The sequence below is a fragment of the Pseudopipra pipra genome, chromosome 2, assembly GCF_036250125.1.
Source record: "Pseudopipra pipra isolate bDixPip1 chromosome 2, bDixPip1.hap1, whole genome shotgun sequence".
In the NCBI taxonomy this organism is placed as follows: Eukaryota; Metazoa; Chordata; class Aves; order Passeriformes; family Pipridae; genus Pseudopipra; species Pseudopipra pipra.
Window position 1 is genome coordinate 110601047 of NC_087550.1, and position 19199 is coordinate 110620245.

Sequence of the window (19199 nt, forward strand, 5' to 3'; positions counted from 1 at the left end):
TTATATATATTTGGGTTATGAAAAATTATATGTAAAGATAGTAGAAATGCATTTGAAAGACAACTATGGGGATGATTCAATGGTTAACTTATTTCCTAAATGAATGAGAAAGGAAATAGGTTACTGCAAGCTTCTGCTCTCACTTCCTTATGAGAGAAGACATAGAGGCTGTCCCAGAGAGAGTGGGGCTGTTGTGCACACACATCTCAGGCAATCATGGGTAACTGGGTGGAGAATGAAGGACTGTCCATCTTTGTTGTTGTAAGTACGATTTTTATTGTGATTTGTGTCAAGTAAAAAGTTCTACAGAAAGCTGTGCTAAGCAGTTCTCACTGTGCCAGTGAATGATGCACCTGATTATGCTGAAACTAGGGCAGCAAGTGCAGGGAAATGCTTCAAGGGAATAATTTTTTCAGGAGCTCTGTCGGGTATCTCAGTTGCTGTAGTCTTCATTGTTAACTGAAAAATGATCGCATATTAACTTTAATTTGCTTTGTTAAAAATATTTTAGTTAAGGAAAACAGGTGACATTAAAACTCAGCTATGTGCACTTCAACAGAGAAAGCAATTACATCGACCACCTTTCCTTGCACTTTTGTAAATGAAAGTGGGTGCAACTGAAAGCACAGTGTCTTGATAGTACAAAATATGTATTAGAGTAAGATTTAAGAATTTAGAGCAGATTTCGTGAATCCATCATCAAGAGAACTAGTATTTGAATTGAATTTGTTTACAGCTTGCATAGAGGGGCTGTGAAAGTAGGTTAAATTAATTCTGAGCAAAATTTAAAAGTATTGAAAATCCCAGTTGCATTTAAGAGGGCTAGAGAGTAAGCAGGGCAGTCCTCCTTGGAGAAAACTAAGTTAACATTTCAGTGTTTTTTTCACTTCACAGTGTGAAGCGCTATAGGTATACCTAAATACATATGCTATATGGAGATACACATATTAAATAACATATCCAACACAAAAAATGTAAGAGCAGGTGTTGTTGCCAAGTGTGCTTGGTAGATGTAAATGGTGAAAGGAAGAAAGAGAAGACATAGAACTTAGATATTTGTGGTGATGGAAATGTGAATATCTTTATTCGAAGGAGAATTTCTGCTGCTATGAAGAATCAATACTTTCATATTGTGTTGTAGATGAGTAGCTCTAGTTTAGGAACATAACCCTGTAGCCATGGCACTTCAGTGCTTTGAAAGGGAGTAACTGGATTTACTGTCACCTTCAGTGACTTGAGGAAGTTGAAACTGCCAAGAGGTGAATTTTTGCTTTTTCTTTTTCTTTTTTTTTTTCCCACCACCAGAACTGAAATATTAAAAGAATTAAGTAAGGGGCCTTTATTTTGTTCAAATAAGGAATCTGAGTTTAGAGCCTCAAAGCTGTAACAAGGTCAGCTAATAGGGAAGGAAACCTATGGAGACACTGATAAAACCAGCTAAAAGGGCAGATCACTGGAAGCCTTGCTGAAGGATTCTGCTTTGGCCTCTGCAGCTTTGCTGCACACTGACCAGGTACAGGGTTGTCCAGCGCTTGACAGAAACAGGACTGACACCATTTCTACAGATGTGCCTCAATAGAGCAGAAACATGTCAGCCTGAACCCCATCCTGTGCTGCCGCCACTGGCACTGAGCAAAGAGATGAATGACTGCAACTCTACCCAAGCTGCCAGAGGGTGTCACAGTGTTTCCAAAGGATCCATGTTTCATATGAGTTAACACCCAGAAGAACTGTAAAAGACCACCAAGATGAGGCCAAGCATCTTGGTCTTTTAAATGCTTAGGATATTTATTTAAAGTCAGAGTGTGTGAGAGTGTACCCTGAGCATTTAATCCTGAGATTAATCCTGAGAACAAAATCCATGGTGTTTTAATGAGGATTTGGGGATTTCCTATATACTGCCTTACCCTGGTGGAAATCCCTTCATTTCCCAGCATTTATTTACATTTCCAAGATCTAAACTAGTCCTAAGTGTTTTTATAGTGTCAGTTGGGTCAAAACCACTAGCAAAATGTATTAGGGTAACTCGGGTTAGCAGGGGTGAGGGACAGTAATGTCACAGTTTCTGGAATCTTTAACTTCTAACCAGAGACTGAGTTTTCTCCCAGATCTCAAACGTTCTCTGTTTTTATGCACCATTCAATAAACCTACTTAGTCAGAGTGTGCACTGATGCAGGTTTGTTTCAATATGGGATATGAAATCAGCCATCCAGCACCAGGAGGGCAATTGCCCAGGTTCATGATGATCTTTTTGCCCAGATGGATCTATGAGTTGATAACTTGTCTTTTGCTAAAGAAACCAGAGAAAACTTGCACCATGACACGGACAAGTGTGAGAAAATTCTGCAATACAGCTATGAGGAAGCCCAGTTTTGGCTAGTCTGCGTGCTACCAATATTTAATATTTCCTGATAGCTGATTTCAGACCCTCAAAGCCTCCTCTTCAATTCAGCCCTAGGTGTAATTTAGGCTATCTGTGTTTGGATCTCAAGTTTCTTTGTCCTTTGTCACAGCTCCTAAGTCTTCCTCATACATAGGTTAATGTGCCTGAGGAACTACCATTCGGCATTGCCTGAGGAATGGCAGTTAAGTCCCGAACTTTTAATCGTGTTTGGAGATTCAACTACTCACAAAATTAGTTAAACACCTGTAATATCATGGTCCTTTTGCAATTAACGTGTAAACTCCTTGGGCTGTGCAAAAGTTTCAGCCACACATTGCTGTATTTTGGTTTATTGCCACTCCTGTGCCCTGGGTGCACACATCAGAGCCTATTTACACCCGAAAAATTTCTGTCAGCCCTGCTGAAATATTTATACTCTGCAGAACACACCTCTGTGCAAACAGAAGCACAGGGAACTAATTGACCATTATCTAAGCTGCGTAAATTCAGATGGATGATCTCTAAGAACAAACTGTAAGCTTCCTATTTGATTCTCTTTCAGCTTGTGTGGCTGGGGTTAAACGTCTTCCTCTTTTGGTGGTACTATCTTGTGTATGATGTCCCACCAAAATTCTTCTACACCAGAGTACTCCTCGGCGTAAGTACAAGACCTTATTATCTTGGCATAGACAGAGCACAGTGTTTTTGCCTAGTTCTACTTGATTGAAACAGGGTCAAGTGGCTGGAGCAGTAGGTTCCTGTAGGAGTTAAAAGTCACATGCAAACAGATAACTGAATGCAGACAGATGTCAAGTGCTTCTGAAGAGAAAGCTGGTACACAAAATAGAGAGATCCCATTCCAAACATGCTTTCGGGTAGCTATTATGCTCCTGGTAATTAAAGTGAACATTAATTGCAGCTGGTTTATTAAGCAAAAGTTGAATAAAATATTGCCATTGAACTATTGTGCAATTATTTTCCCTTGCAATTATTTTTCAGAGCATGGATAGTTTACAAAGATATTAGCTCTGAAAAGCAATCATCATTCACGTATTCATCAAGCATCTGAATTACAGTCAAGTCATGAAGTGATCCTGGATTCTGGGCTATTCAATATAATCCAGCTGGTTAATGCAGCATTATGTGTCCTACTAAAAACTTGCTTCCAAAGCTATGATGGGTCATGACCAATTGACAGGGAAAATTAATTTGTTCACATATTTTAAAACCCTGATCACAGACATAAAAATCAGCCTAAGCTTCAAATCACAGAGCACAGGGTTTTATCAAAGGTTTGCAAAGCCTTGGTTTAATTCAACAAAGCATGAAATCTCATTCTGCATACAGCTTCAGATCTGTGTTCCAAATCCTGTCCTTTGCAATCATGATGTAGTTGCCTTTGAAGTCACAGAGACCTGTGCTTGAACAAGTAGGGCTCAGTGTAACCCCAAGTCAGTAGCTGTGGTCTGAAACCTGAAAGGGTCCCAGTCCATGCAAAGAGAGCAAATATTATCTTTTCCTTCTCTTCACTGTGTTTGGATTAATATGATCATAATTCCCTAATTTCAAACAGTCTTTGTTCAAAAATATGAAATAATTTAGGGTGTGAAAACCAACATTAAGGAAACAGATTCCTAAAAGATGAGGCAACAAATTTCCTTAGACTCCCTTTACTGACAAAAGAGAACTTAAGCCACTTCCCTCATAAGCTGTCCATCTACCATAACCCCCAGTCAAACTGAAACAACAGCTGTGAGACTTTCTTTACACAAAACTCTACTAATGGTTTGCATCTATATCTGACTGTTGATTGCCAGACATGACAGGGAGCTTTTCATAAAACCATATTATTTGAAAACTGAAGGTGTCTATCTGGAGGAACATGTTCTACCAGCATGTGTCTCTGACTTTACCAGAGCATGACTACTGTGAAATGTGAACATTCACATTGTTAACATGAACTCTAGATCTCACACTCATTGTAAGTTGTGATATAATAAATAAATTAAATTTGTGCCTATCTGTGTCCCAGATAATGTCTTAGGCAGTGCATTTAATAACAGCCTCTCTCCAATTACAGCGTGCCTTGGCCCTGGCAAGAGCTCCTGCAGCTTGCCTGAATTTCAATTGCATGCTGATTCTGCTGCCAGTATGTCGAAACTTGCTCTCCTTCCTCAGAGGATCAAGTGCGGTAAGATGAAGAAAGTATTTCAAAATTTATGAAAGATATTAACCTGAACAGCCTTGCAAATATGCTGAGAAACTTTGTCCAAGTTCCCCAAATATACCACACTTTGGGGATGTCCTCTTTTATGAAGCAGATAAGTCTGGAGTTTTGCTTTGAGCAAGACTGAGGTCTACTGCCCGTGGTGTATCCAGAGCTCTGTTGTGAAGTTTAGCCTTGAATTAGTCCTCTATTTTTTGCTGCCTCCTGGACATGGTGCTGCCCTGGATGCAAAGTCCCTCTTTTGGCTGGCAGTGACTGTTGGTGCTTACACATGTTCATGTCATTTGTCACTGATGCAAAACCCACTTAGAGAGGGAGATGTTAGCCCATGTCTGCCATCTTTCCATAGTCAGTTCCTAAGATAAATGTAGTTTTTCACAGACTTTCAGAATGGGACTTTTTTTTCAGCTGGTTCATAAATTACATTCTTTCTGGTCTGAGTTGCATTTCCATCTCAGGATGAAACAGTTCACAGCCTTTTGACTTTTTCTAGCTCCCAAAAGCAGATGTTACAATCAGCACTAAGGAACCATCACTAAGAAAAGCACAGGTGATTCTAAGTGACAGCTGGAGAGGCTTCCAATGATAGTACTGACTGTATCACACTGCCAAAATCAAGACTTCAGGCTATTACGGCAGAAATAATGCAGACAATGATCCAGTGAAAAAGCAATATTCTCCTCAAGCTCATGAACTGTCCTTCCAAATGTATGATTCCTCCTTTCTTTCTGGCCACTTTAATATATACATGATCAACAAAGACAATTTACAGAAGCTGGTTTTCATCTCTAAATCTAGTATGAATTCTTCCATGCCAATGAGACAGCCTGTGGGGACCGAAAAAGCAGAGCAGAAGAGGAAGTGGTAAAACAGATGCAGTGTTTCAAGAGTCCTTCATAAGGGAAGAGAGTGGGATGTGAAGTAATAAGAAAATAATCAGAGAAAACCCCGGCTGTTCCTCCATCTAGTACATATATCCTGAAAATAAGTGTGGCTGAATAAATGAGATGTGCCTGCCACACTAAGCTCCTAAATTATGTTTAGGAGTAAGGCCAGTGCTCTAGACTTTCTAAGGCACAACACTTAGGAATATGAAGTTGGAACCACACACACTGGGCTTTCAGTTTTTTCCTATACTCCTTCAGATTCTGGGCTGCTACAAAAGCAGACAACCATACCCTCCATGTATGTAAAAGGAAAGAGAAGAGTAAATAAAACTGTAGGTCCAAAACTGTTCTTCCCCTTGAGATAGATCACCTAGTATCTGCCAAAATTCAGAGCTGACTCCCCGGGCTTCAGAAGTCAATGATGAAGACAAATTTAATAAGAAATAAGATTGCTATTGGACAAGGCAAATGCAACTGGAAAATGATGAGGTCAAGACCTTCTTGTGATTCCACAGAGGTCGATCTGAAAGTGGGTTGGGCAGAGATCTCCTGAGGTCAAAGCAGTGAAAGATCTGAAGATACTGAGAGATTACTGAAAGGCTAAAACCCGATTCCAAGCATTGAGAGTTGTACTCCAGCTAAGAGTTCATGCTACATTTTATTCTACAATCTTTTTAATTGTGTCTCAAGATACGGAGACAGCCAAATTTCTCCTTGCTGATATTATAGTCTACAGAAATCATTGCAACAGCCTCAGAGTGTTTGCCTCTTATGAGGAAATATTTGTGTTAGTTTACAAAGTATTTACTTCCCTTGGCCAGCCAGCAAACCCAATACAAAGCTACAACACATGATAATCATGCCTTCTACTGTGTGGAGACGGCAAATGCCAGCTTTACGGGAACTTAAAGTTCTAGGAAGACTCCCAATGACTGCAGCACAATTCAGATGGAGCCTGTTAGGAACCCACCATCATTCTTCATGAAAATATCATTCTGTTTTTCTTAAGAACCAAGTTCTTTGGTTTGTGTCAGCAGAGATTTTTTCTGTCTGTTTCTTTTTGGGTTACTCCAACAGTAAGTGAATTCCTGCAAGTACACTCAGTATTTTGGGGAAGGAATCCCTTTGTATTACCACCATAAGTGACTAGCACATTTGGGATGGGAGCCCTCTGAGACAGTTATATCCAAACTTTACAGTCCATTTCTACAGCATGAACCACAACTGTAGGATCCTGATGCTGAGTGGCAACTTGAGAATTTGCCATAGTAAACTGTGATCCTTCCTTCTGTTTATAACCTGTAATTTAACACAGGTTATATATTTAAATATATTTGTCCTACTGGATGTTAAGTTTTTTCTCGTTATCAAACACTTTGTTTCAGTGAGATGTGTTGAAAAATAATCTGTTATTTCCATTCTCTGAAGTATGGGGTAAAATATTTTTGACTATATCTAGGAATTCTAGATTTCTCCTAGCAATGCCAGCAATTGCTGTGCTCAGGGTAACTGTTTTTGTCCCTGCATTGAAAAAGTTTGCACAGACAACACAAATAGTCTTCAAATATGTTTTTTTTTCTTCATACCTAAAGTGCTGCTCTACCCGTATCAGACGACAGCTGGACAGGAACCTCACCTTTCACAAAATGGTGGCATGGATGATCGCCCTTCATACTGGTTGGTACTCTAACTTTTCTTTGTAGCTTTCTTGCGCATTTTTTGCACAGAATCTAAGTGGGATACAAGTTCTTAAGGATATGGGAAGATTTCATTAACCTAAAGGACTTAGTGTGTGCCAAAGCTTAAATCAGATTCCAAATATTTGTCAACTGGCAGAGAGCAAAAGATAAACAAGAAAGAATACTTTTCTTTTGAACAATCAGCATGATTTATGACAGTTTAATAAGGTGTATTTAGCAATGCCCTGAAAACCAGGTATCCTGGTTTGAATTCTTGTTGTTTAGACTTGTTTCTTAGCTAGCATTTCTGAAACAAATAATAGAAATTATTAAAAAAAAGGTATAAAAAATGTGGACTGACCATGAAAATGTTTTTATTGTATTTTATCTCTCATTTCCTAACCTAAGGGGTTTCTACCATTTTTTTCCATCAAATTCCTCACTTCTCAGTGCCAGTACCTTACAAATCACACATTCTAAAACAGTCCCTGTATCAGCACGTTACTTGAGCTGAGCAGGTTCCCTTTCTGAGCTGTGGTTGAAATCCGAGCACCACTTCATAGGAAAGGAGTAGGGTGATGCAGTCAACATCAGGCCACAGAGGAGGTCTGAAGCAGAGGAGGATTGTTTGAGGCTGTTTGTTCTGCATCTGTTTTGAAGGTGAATAAGTATCTGCTTATACGAGAGGGGACAAATTTTGTAAAGCATTGTACAGTTTTACCCCTGCAATAACCTGTAGCAGAATTAGTGTGGAACATCTCAGCTGTTTAAGGTTTTTTCATGCATTCAACCCAGCAAGAATATTATTATTGATTATTAGCATTATAAAAGAACAAATGTGACCCCAAAGAAATCCAGATTCACTTTTTGGCACTTCTGCATAAACCCTGGATGAGAATGATCCTGACAAATAATTTAAGACATTGTTGAAAACCTATGTTAAACAAAAGCGTGCTGGAAACTTCCCTTTACTTCTTACCCACGCAAAATTGGTAAACTTCAGGTGGTAAAGCTTTAACAGTAAAACACATCAGTGATCTGAAATTGTGAAGAGGAGGGTGAGAATGGCAAAGGTCTAAAGCTGCAGTTGAAAAACGTGACAATGTTTCAAATGTAACTCAAAACCATGAGTACTTGTGCTTAACGCTGATTATTCGTTTCCTGTCGCTCCCAGCGATTCACACCATCGCACACTTATTCAACGTAGAGTGGAGTGTGCAAGCCCGTGTTGAAGAGAAAGGAACTCTGGCAGCTGCGCTGTCCAGCCTTGGTGATAAACCACACGAAAGCTACGTCAACTTTTTTAGACAAACTATTGGGGTATGTGAAATCAAGCTGTGAAATCAGTATTGTGTTTGTTTAGATGATCATATAAGACCAGAGTGTCTATTTCTGGTGTGCAAAATCCAGGTTTGGGCCATCTTGCAGCAAAACTTTGTATAATTAATTTCTCTATGTTTGTCAAGAATAGTGTTGCTAAATTTTGGTGGCACCTTGAACTTTTTCACCTAAGGATTTCAAAGTAGTTTAAAATCATTATGCAAAAACAAATATCCTGCAAAGCAGTCTTCTGACTGGAATGGGATTTTGGCATTGCTGGAATATAAATTCACAGAGGGTGGATTTCAGACTTGTAACAAGGTACAGGGTTTGGTGAGTGATGGTTCAACTGGCTCTGCTTTGATGCAACCCCTTCTTTAGACCAACATGTACGTTTATTTCACAGAATCCTGTGGGGGGCCTGTATGTGGCTTTCACGTACTTGGCTGGTCTCACTGGCGTTATCATCACGCTGGCCCTCATTCTAATCATCACATCATCCACCAAAACCATCCGAAGGTCGTATTTTGAAGTATTTTGGTACACCCACCATCTCTTTGTCATCTTCTTCATTGGCCTTGTCATCCACGGTGCTGGGTGAGTATTTGTGCTTGTCACAAAACACGTGATAACTACACTATTTTAATTTAAAGCCCTCTACACGCATGAGTATAGGATTTCAGTCTCTGAGCAGCAGTAATTTTTGGTGTGCCAATCAAAGTGATGGGCCAATACAGGCTCTGAGAGCCAAAAGGCTCTCACTGATAGGTGCAACAAGCTGTCCACATCACATGAGGTTTTATGAGATTTTGGCAAACTGCTCACTGACACTCAGCTTTTTCTGATATCTTAGTTGTAAAGCTCTTTTCCAAGGTTCCTCTTTCTAATTGTTAATTTGTTTTTCTCTTCTAAAAGGAATTGCATCACACACATGCATGTAAGGACATCTCAGTATCAAGATTATAAAGAGTCTAGAATTTTGTTGGGTAAATGAAAATTATAGTAATCACAGATACAGAGTTATGTTTCAGATTGGATGAACTTTTAATATCAGCAGCATTTAAGAATAGATTTTTAGCTGCTGCAGCTCAAATATAGTATGTTTTTGTAACATCCAAATGCCAAACATCTTTTTCCACTGTTGTCTCATTCCATATCTTCTTGTGAAATAGCTGAAAAGCCTTATGAAACAGTTTTAGCACCACACAGTTTTATCCCTTAGAAAAATGAACTTTAGTTCCGTTTTGTAAAACCAAAGAACTTGTAAATAAAGAAAAAAAGAAAGACTCAAGTATCCAAGCCACATTTTGTAGTTCATAATTACACTACTTTGTCCTTTTTAAAGGAAATTCTAGATGCATTAGAAAGCATGCTTGAAAAATGCCCAGCAAAAACTGACTATTCAAAACCACTTCCTTTCATTCCAGTAATGCCAAAAAAAAAAAAGACAGAAATGAAAGTAAAACGAGAAGAACAAAAATAGAAGGCAGATGGGGATCACCCCCAACTATTTGTCCATTCCAACTTTCAAAACAAGGAGAAGTTTTAAGCAAAACCTACTGAAGGAAAAGAACAAGTGATTCATGTTTTCTGTAGCAAATATTGTAGAGTTACTGACACAACGTCCAAACTTGCCAGTAGCTACTACAGAATGCTGTCATAAAGAGGCACAGATGTCAGTTTATCTCAGAAGACAGAAGACTGTCACATGTATGTATATATACACATATGTACATATATATATTTACAGAAAACTGAACCAAATATTACTATTAGAATCAAAGGGGCAAATTCTTGTCTGGTACAAGCTCTTATAGACTTTTATAGCACTGATTTTTTTTGTGCATGAGTTATATGTCACAGACAAATGTTCTCAATTTCCCATCTGTAAATGTAAATAGGAGAGAGTATAGAGGTGCAGTTCACTCTGCTATGGAAGCTAAAGAAAGACTTTCAGAAAAAAAAAAAGTCATTATAAGGCTACACTACTGAAAGCTGAATTACAGTACCAGAAGAGTATCTACACTGAGTAATAAGGGAAAATAAGTTTTTCTTTCTCTTGTACAGGGTAATGACATTTTCAAACCTTGAACAGAGCATAGGACAAGGCAAAAACTCTCAGGCCCCCTTTCTCTTAAGCAATGGGGTGAACAGAGGAGGAAATGGGCTCCTCCTGTTCTCATAACTCATACCAGAGGGTGGCTCAGCTGAACCCACTGTCATTAGTGGGGAAGTAAATTGCAACTGCTGATGTTCCTGCAAACTGCAACTCGTGATGCTCCTGGGACAGTGTCACTGCTTCCCTTTCTTTTCCAGGCAGGATATTAATCAAACCTTTAATGTGGAAGAGGTTCATTAGTAATATTTATGAGCAGAGCAGTATCTTAATTTTCAAGAATGTACACAAGAGGCTTTCTAATAACCCTCTGATAAATCTGTCACCCAAAGATAGCCATACATGTGACTTAGATACCATGGGAGTTTTTTGAAATATCAGAAATGTAGTCTAGTTCACAGACACTGAGCTAGAAAAGCAGAAAGGGAAGTCATGAAAAGAAGATATCAACAGAATTATATAGGCATAAAACTAAACAGCCTGATTAGAATCAGACTGTTTCTAGGGAAAATCAGCAGATCTAATCTGAATTCCTCTATTATGATACTTACCTACTGATTACCATCATTTCTGGGACTCTCACATGCCCCTGAGATTGGTAGAACTCCAGAGAGAGGCAGCAAATAGTGAACAAGATCAGAATACACTTTTTGCCCTCGAAACTGAAACTGTCTCTCAGCACTAGTTCTGCCACTGGAAACACAGCTGGATCAGTCAGAATTCTCTATAATAAAACAAACAACAACAACACAAAAAACCCCTAACCAGACAAGACAATAGGGGCCAGATAATCAGCCGGTATAGCTGATATAGCTGCTTTGTGTAAGAAGCATCTGTGTTCACTCACACCACCTGAATGGCTGCCCCACAGCTTTAGAGGGAGAAGAAGGGTCAAAGTAAGACTATATGTCGGAAAGGGCTCTCCAAATTTGTAAGATAATAGAAATAATCTCTGTACTGCTCAGTAGAAAATTGATTGCTTGTCCACTCCAGGTTTCGGGCTTTTTGATGGTTTTTTTTTTGTTGTTGTTGTTTGTTTGTTTTTTTGTTTGGGTTTTTTGTATTTGGTTTTGGTTTGTTTTTTTTATTTGAAGAAAAAAGCAGGATAACTCAAAAAAGAAAAAAGCTCTCCTATTGTGACCACATCCTGGAAATGGCAATGGACAGAACTCTAATCTTGAAATCAGTATTTTCTCTCACAAACTTTCCTCCCCATTTTTATTTCTTTAACAGCAATTCTGTGGGTTGATTAGAGCACTAAAGCTGTATCAAAGCTATAGTAGTGCAGTAGTCCACAACTCAATATAAATAGAGTAGTATATAAATAGAATAACAGTAAGGGACAGATATCTTCATTTTAATTTCATTGCCTTAATGATCCTCACTTTTTTTATCAGGCGTATTGTACGGGGCCAGACAGCTGAGAGTCTGGCTGAACATAATCCAGAGATTTGCTACAAGAACTTCACTCACTGGGGGAAGGAAGGGGCTTGCCCAATCCCCCAGTTTTCAGGGAATCCTCCTATGGTAAGAAAAGTTGGCTTGAGTGTAAATCCAATTGGAAATGTTCACAGTTTACTCTTTTTGTTAAATAATATATGCACTTGCATAGAAAAACAGCCATGTAACCTCAGTGCTCTTCAGTGGCAGCTTTCCTTACATGAAGAAATAGATTTCAAGACAATGGATGATAAGCAGAAGTAGACTACAGACAGACAGGCAGACAGACAGGCAGATAAACAGACAGGCAACCCATTTTCATTGTGCCCTAAAATGAGCACAATTAACAGGCAAAGCAAATGAGCAAATGGTATCTGAGAACTGTATATCCTAAAAGTAACCAGTGTCTTCCGGAGTTTTCTAGAATCACATAACAGATAGTTTCAGATTATTAATGAATCATTAACAGAAAATTAATGCCTCTGGAAGTGTGACATTGAAACTTCAGCTTTTACTGACTAACCAACCTGGTTTTTCTTTCACATATCAGATTGATCTGTTAACAGAAACCACATATTTTCATGCAGTAATACAGACCTGAGTCAATAATACATTTAAAGTTTTATTCCACATTTCACTTCATTACCTTATTTTTTAGACAGGGACAAAATTGCTTGTAGGAAAACACCTTGCTGTAACTCTGGTAGAAACTAAAAAGCCAGCTGTAACTCTCTGACCAGAATTTTGAAGGTGCCATATATCTTAAGGGTTCCCAACTCTGGTTAATAAGGAACCTAGATTACTTGCACTTCATTTCTGCTTGTAGCATTTCCAGGATTTGATTTAATCCAAGTTGCCATTTCGTCAAGTGGAAGGTGTCCCTCTCCACAGTAGGATGGTTGGTACTAGATGGTCTTTAAGATCCCTTCCAACCCAAACCTTTCTATGATTCTATGATTTTCATCACCTGAGTTATTTTCTTCTGCTTACAGACATGGAAGTGGGTAGTAGGTCCCATGTTTCTGTACCTGTGTGAGCGGTTGGTGCGGTTTTGGAGGTCACAGCAGAAGGTTGTTATCACAAAGGTATGTGCTGATGCTACACCTAATACCAGGCAAAACACTACCATTATTTTCCAAATGGTGCAGCAAAGCCAGAGGCTCCTAAACAACAAAGTTTGTCAGTGAAAGGCATGTTCTGACCGCTGTCATGATGCAAACCTCTAACATCCTCTAAAAGGGAGCAAGAGGAGGAAGTTTAGCTAAGGCACAGGACTGAATCTTAGGAAGGAGAATTTTCTTTGTATTGGGTCAAAAATTATACAATGCAGAAATTCAACAGACTTAAGAGTAATTTAAGATACAGAACAAATGACTTCTGAAAATGAGAGTTAAAGGGTGACTATTTTATGCCCTCAAATCTAATGCTGAGCTTCCATTCCCCATGATGTGTTGCAGAAATACTAACCCAGGTTCTGTAAGTCTGACAGTTAAATTAGCAAGGTACTAAGCCTAAACATGTAAAAACTACCCTGGCCCTTCCCAGTGTAACTTCCTCACATGACACTGTGCTGCATCTTGAGGACACACCCTGTTCAAATCACAACAGGGTTTGGGGAATGACATTAGATATCTCTACTGTGCTCTAGAACAATGCTGGCATGTTGGAAGGTGCCTACATACTCATGTTCTTTTGGTAATTTTACCAAAATATCTGTGAGCCATTTCTACACCATATGTCTGTTGTGTCTGTTTAGTGCCTGTCAGCAAAAAATTTCTTCCATAATTGTAAGCACTGTTATTAATACCTACATTAGCAGATAGAGAGGCCTGATTCTCCCTCTTGCAAATATCTTTTGAAAAATGAAAATAACTTTGGTAAACAACTTTAGAATTAAAAAATCACAGTGGCAGAATTACTAGCAATTAGTAGCCTTGCTTCTAGAATATTGCTTCTGTTTATTCTTGGCTAAAAAATAGCCAAGGTCCCACCCAACAATAATAAGACAACATCAGTTTCCAGTGGTTGTGCCAATCCAATTCCCTATCTGCATAATAGCTCTATGTTTTCTCCCCTTTATGTACAGTCAGGTCCATTGCACAGGCTCTGCGCAACTGTGTAAGGTGCATCTGGAATTAACAACATGCACATGTAGATCTGGTGATGTGTTACAAGATGTGCCAGTCTGGCCTGTCCCTTTTGGAGGGACTCCAAGCATGGTGTGAAAAACTGTTTCAATCAAAAAATCAGCATCTTCTCCAGGCTTTCATCTGGCTGTCAGTGCTGTTCCTCACTCTCAGTTCTGCTGGGAAGACAGTTTCACCTGCTTCCCTTGCTCTCAGAGCAGAGGAAGATGACAGTGATGGAAGATGTTGATACATCCAGTGAACAGTGAACACAGACATCTTTTCCTGTTTTTCTCCCTTGTCCTTCTCAATGCAGGTGGTCATTCATCCCTTCAAGACAATTGAGCTCCAGATGATGAAAAAAGGCTTCAGGATGGAGGTTGGACAATACATTTTTGTCAAATGTCCAGCTGTGTCTAAACTGGAATGGCATCCATTTACATTAACCTCTGCTCCAGAAGAGGATTACTTCAGCATTCATGTCCGTATTGTGGGAGACTGGACAGAGGGCTTGTTCAATGCCTGTGGATGTGATAAACAAGAATTCCAGGAGGCATGGAAGCTGCCCAAGTATGTACAAAGAATCTCTGTGGTAAAGTTAACAAACAGCTATGACAGTCTAAATTTTGCTCAACCAGTTTGGTGACACCAGCGATAAAACCTTAACTACTTCCATCACAGACATGGGCCTTAAGTGGCTCTTCACAGTTTCTTCTATCAACTCCACCTCTCCTTTTGCTGGCTAGTATTCTGCCCACGTATGCATTGTAGCAGAAAAATACCTTTTTACTCTTATTTTAAATGTTGTTAATAAACATTCATTATTGATTTATTGAGCATACTTTCAATTTCAGGATAGCTGTGGATGGCCCCTTTGGAACAGCGAGTGAGGACGTGTTCAGTTATGAAACTGTTATGCTCGTGGGAGCTGGAATAGGGGTCACCCCCTTTGCATCTGTGCTCAAGTCTGTGTGGTACAAATACTGCCACGATGCGACCAACTTAAAACTCAAGAAGGTATGTGTTCTCATCCCCAGAACCCATGTAATTATTCATGGGCCAAGAGCCCAAATCAAAATAGGAACAGCAATGGTGATCTGGCTCCAGATATACATGAGTCCTAAAAGAAGAAAGAGTCCAGTTGCCTCCCAAGGTTAGCAGGAGGGATCAAAAGCAGAAGCACAATGAAAGGAGAAATAGCCCATGAGCAAATGTACACACCGACTGTGGCCCTGGGGATTTCCACTTGCACTGGAGATGGTGTTCAATCTCCTTGAGGAACACAAAGTCTGAGGCACTACTGCAGCCTGGGAAAATATTGCATTCCTTCCTCAAGCACTAAGAGAAAAACTTTTTATCAGTGGCAGAGCAAAGCTACCATCCTCCTCTCCCCTCCTGTCCCTGGAAACTCCCTGTGTAAAGGTGTGGGGTCACATTTTGCAGTTATGGTCCTATTCAGAGAACAAAACTGGTTTTATTATCTCCTTTATCTTGCCTGCCAGCATACAGAAAGAGAGTTCACCTCTAAATCATTTCTTTATGTCCTAACAAACTGTTTTACAAGGAGGTAAGTAGGGAAACATTGTGAACTAAAAATGTGGAAGAGAAATAGAAAGATATTTCCTTGTTCTTGCAGTCAGTCATTCAGTTTTACAACCCTCCCAGCATTAAAACTCCTGAACAGATTCAACAGCATCCTACCCATCCACTGAAGTGGTCAGGACAATTTCTACAAGAACTCCACAACCTTCACTCTGTCAGCAGATACAAACCCAGAAACCATAAGTGCCTATGTCCCCTGACAGCTCACTCTTGTCTCTTCCAGATTTATTTTTACTGGCTTTGCAGGGACACTCATGCCTTTGAATGGTTTGCTGACCTCTTGCAGTCTCTGGAGGCCCAAATGCAGGAGAGGAATAACGCAGATTTTCTCAGCTATAACATCTACCTTACAGGCTGGGATGAAACTCAGGTAAACACACAGTGGAAAATATCACTTCCACATGCACTGGCATTAATCTTAGCAAGTCTGTTTAGATAAATGTTCAAATGGTCTTTTATCCTGGGCATTCATCTGTCTCTCAGAGGTTCTGAATGCAGACAGGTATTATCCATCAGGAGTTACATGGGATCAGCAACTACTGTGCACTCTGACATCCTATCTGGTTTATTCTGGCTGTGCAATGTGGGAAGCAGGCTTTCCTCACAGCAGCAATGTCAGCTGACCATGAAAGTGTCTCTAAAACAGTTAATGCTGCCTAAAGCATATAATTAACAGCATTTGGGACCAGAGAAGCTAATGCATAAAAGGTGAACAATAGCAGCATATTTGTTTCAGGACTCTCATGAGTTCCCTGTCTGGTCCCACACTTGTAGATTGCTGTGAGGGTACAAAGGAGCAGCCACTTGAAAATGTGTGATGAGTCAGGAGACTCTTACTTTTAGTGAGGTTTTAATTTAGTTACACCTCACTGTTGCAAAATTCACTATGTGCCTACAGTGCTGTGGCTCAGCTGGACAGAGAGGGAGGTGGAGGAGCAAGGTAGGATTTTATCACATGTGCAGTGTTAAAAAACAGGAAGGGAAGAAGAAAAGTCCCACAATTTTTGCTTGGGGAGAAAGTTACCTGTAATACTTTTTTTTTCTCACATAAAATCTCTGCAGAACTCTACAGGGCCTGAACTTAAGCCCTTAACCACATCATCTCTTCCTGGCTTTACTTAACTTAGCTGGTCTAGGTGACAGTTACACAGGCAAGGCCTCACATGGATCAAACCTTCCAGAGAGCAAACTGTCAAGACTTCATTGCAGTCAAGACAGTTTTATTATTGTACCTGAAGGGAAAGTTTTGTTTTAATTTGCAGCTCTATTTTAGAGTTCTTAGACCAAAACAGTTCATTGCAAAAGGAATTTAATTTGTGATCAATGCTTCATAGCTTTAACTTTTGAGATCACCCAATGTGGGGAAAAGGAATGGGTGGACACTGATAGCCAGGACTTTATGAATGTTAGCTTTCCTTTCAAAACCCCATAAATTCCATATTCTTGGTTGGGAAATAATTCAGTCAATATTGACATTCTTATTTTTTTTTAACAAGACGTGATGCTGCCATATCTACCTCTGTCTTTACACTGTCCTTTGTGTTTCATTTCCCACAGGCCACTCACTTCGTGGTGCATCATGAAGAAGAAAAAGATGTGATTACAGGCCTTAAACAAAAAACCTTGTATGGAAGACCTAACTGGGAAAATGAGTTCAAAACTATTGCTGAGCGGCATCCTGGGTAAACCTGTGCAAATTTATAGTGTCTAAGGACTTCCTCTATCTTAATGCCATACAGCACAATCTTGTTCCTTTGGCTGATAAAGTCTGAGGAGCATTTTTTTTTTCTAGCAGTCTCCAGGTATCTTCTATTCTCTTTTCAGCAATGAACATGAGCTATGATCTTGACCAAAGTGTTTTGACCTACAATTTAAAAAAAAAAATCATCCTTGTTTGGTCAGGTACTTCTTGGAGTGTATAATTACTAGCAGAAGATTTAGGAAAAAAACGTAACCCATCATTTCAGCTGAAGTAAATAGGAATGAGAGGTGATGTCTAAATACCTCCAAAAACACTTTCTACTTCTAAAAACAAAACCTGAACATGGATGACCTTGGATGAACTAAGCAGCTAAAATTAGTAGGAAAAAACTGGACAGCTCCTCTTTTGTGCCATAAGATCTTTGAAGCTCTATTTCTTTGATCCACTGAGGTTGATAAAGCTGTTTTCACTGACTTCTGCTGAGTTAAGATTTAGCCCACCATTATTTTAGAAGCAGCAGTAAGTTTTAAGGGGTTACAAATTTTAAGAAAGAGACATCCAATTCTACTTTAGTTCCTGTAACTGAGAAAAAAAAACCCTTGCACTATAGAACATAAAAATTGTCTACATGAAGAACATCCAGCTGCTCCATACCTAGTTTCTGACTATATTTTCATTTTCTTAACAGCTCCAGAATAGGTGTTTTTCTCTGTGGACCTGAGGGCCTAGCTGACACACTCAACAAGCAGAGCATCAGCAACTCAGAAGCTGACCCACGAGGAGTACACTTCATTTTTAACAAAGAAAATTTCTAACTCCTAAGCACGTGGGAGTCATTTCAGCACAAAGACTGGATGTGTTTTTCTGTTTGGATTCTGGGAGGGACGGCCCAGCTTCTAATTTCAGCTACACTAACACAAATCCCTTTGCTTCTTGGGAATTACTTTGGCGCTGTGGTAGAGTAAAAGAGTCAAGTTTTACCTCAGGGAAGTTTGCACTGCCTTCCACGTGCTGGCTATTTAGTAGAAATCTATTTTCTTTGTCTGTGTGAGGGGATTTCCCCTCAATTAACTGCCTTTATCCTCCTATTATTCATCATGACTGCTGAACAGTCTGGGCTGCCATACGCATTTGGGAGCCAATTCACACTGATAAAGTTTAATGCTATTGAACAATAAAACATTCTAGCATAATGCTTGCAATTGGGAGACAGCTTATCCTGGCTGCAGCCAGTCCCTGAAGCAAGGGAAGCTGGGGAAGGGTGGCTGGGAAAGTTAGTTCCTTACTAGAGGAAAACTTCTGCGCACCAGTGTCTTCCAGGCTTCCAACATAAGCCTTAAATGCCCTGTCCAAGAGAGAATGCAGGCAGCTGAAAAGCAGCTGCTTCTCTTTAGGGAAGTGGACAACTGGAAAGGAACCACCTGGGCTCCTGAGGACCACCCCAGCTGCAGGGGTATGACGAGGACAGATTCAACCCCAGTCCCACACCTGGCATATGAGCCATCGCTTGGCTGCTTTGAACGCTCTCAGTTTCACTTCTTCAGATTCACGGTGCAGGGACCCAAACAAGAAGAGGTTCTGTGTTTTCAAGACTGCCATTTCTGATTTTTAAGGCTGAAAAAACTTGTTGTTAAATGATTTAATGGATATTTTTCTGAAGCACTCTTAAAAGCACACAGTGCTTTTGGCCCTGTTGCTCAGCTGTTCCTCTTTGGT

At 39.7% G+C, this 19199-nt stretch overlaps 1 protein-coding gene across 1 annotated transcript; it reads left to right on the forward strand.

The window, feature by feature from the left end:
• The first annotated feature begins 150 nt into the window (after positions 1-150).
• Positions 151-18676, forward strand: LOC135410277 (cytochrome b-245 heavy chain). Its single transcript, XM_064646852.1, has 13 exons — positions 151-261; positions 2947-3042; positions 4465-4575; positions 7091-7175; positions 8352-8497; positions 8904-9094; positions 12011-12140; positions 13046-13138; positions 14496-14749; positions 15034-15196; positions 16005-16151; positions 17339-17463; positions 18172-18676. The coding sequence occupies exons 1-13, from the start codon at positions 217-219 to the stop codon at positions 18296-18298; spliced, it is 1713 nt and encodes a 570-aa protein (XP_064502922.1). The 5' UTR covers positions 151-216; the 3' UTR covers positions 18299-18676.
• The last annotated feature ends 523 nt before the right edge of the window (positions 18677-19199 follow it).

What these genes read in the sequence shown, in the direction of transcription:
- LOC135410277 (XM_064646852.1), top strand. Translation starts at nt 217, where the DNA reads ATGGGTAACTGGGTGGAGAATGAAGGACTGTCCATCTTTGTTGTT. An exon ending in TTTCAGGGAATCCTCCTATG is followed by an intron (nt 12,141 to 13,045) that starts GTAAGAAAAGTT and finishes TTCTGCTTACAG; the next exon opens with ACATGGAAGTGGGTAGTAGG. An exon ending in CAGGCTGGGATGAAACTCAG is followed by an intron (nt 16,152 to 17,338) that starts GTAAACACACAG and finishes CATTTCCCACAG; the next exon opens with GCCACTCACTTCGTGGTGCA.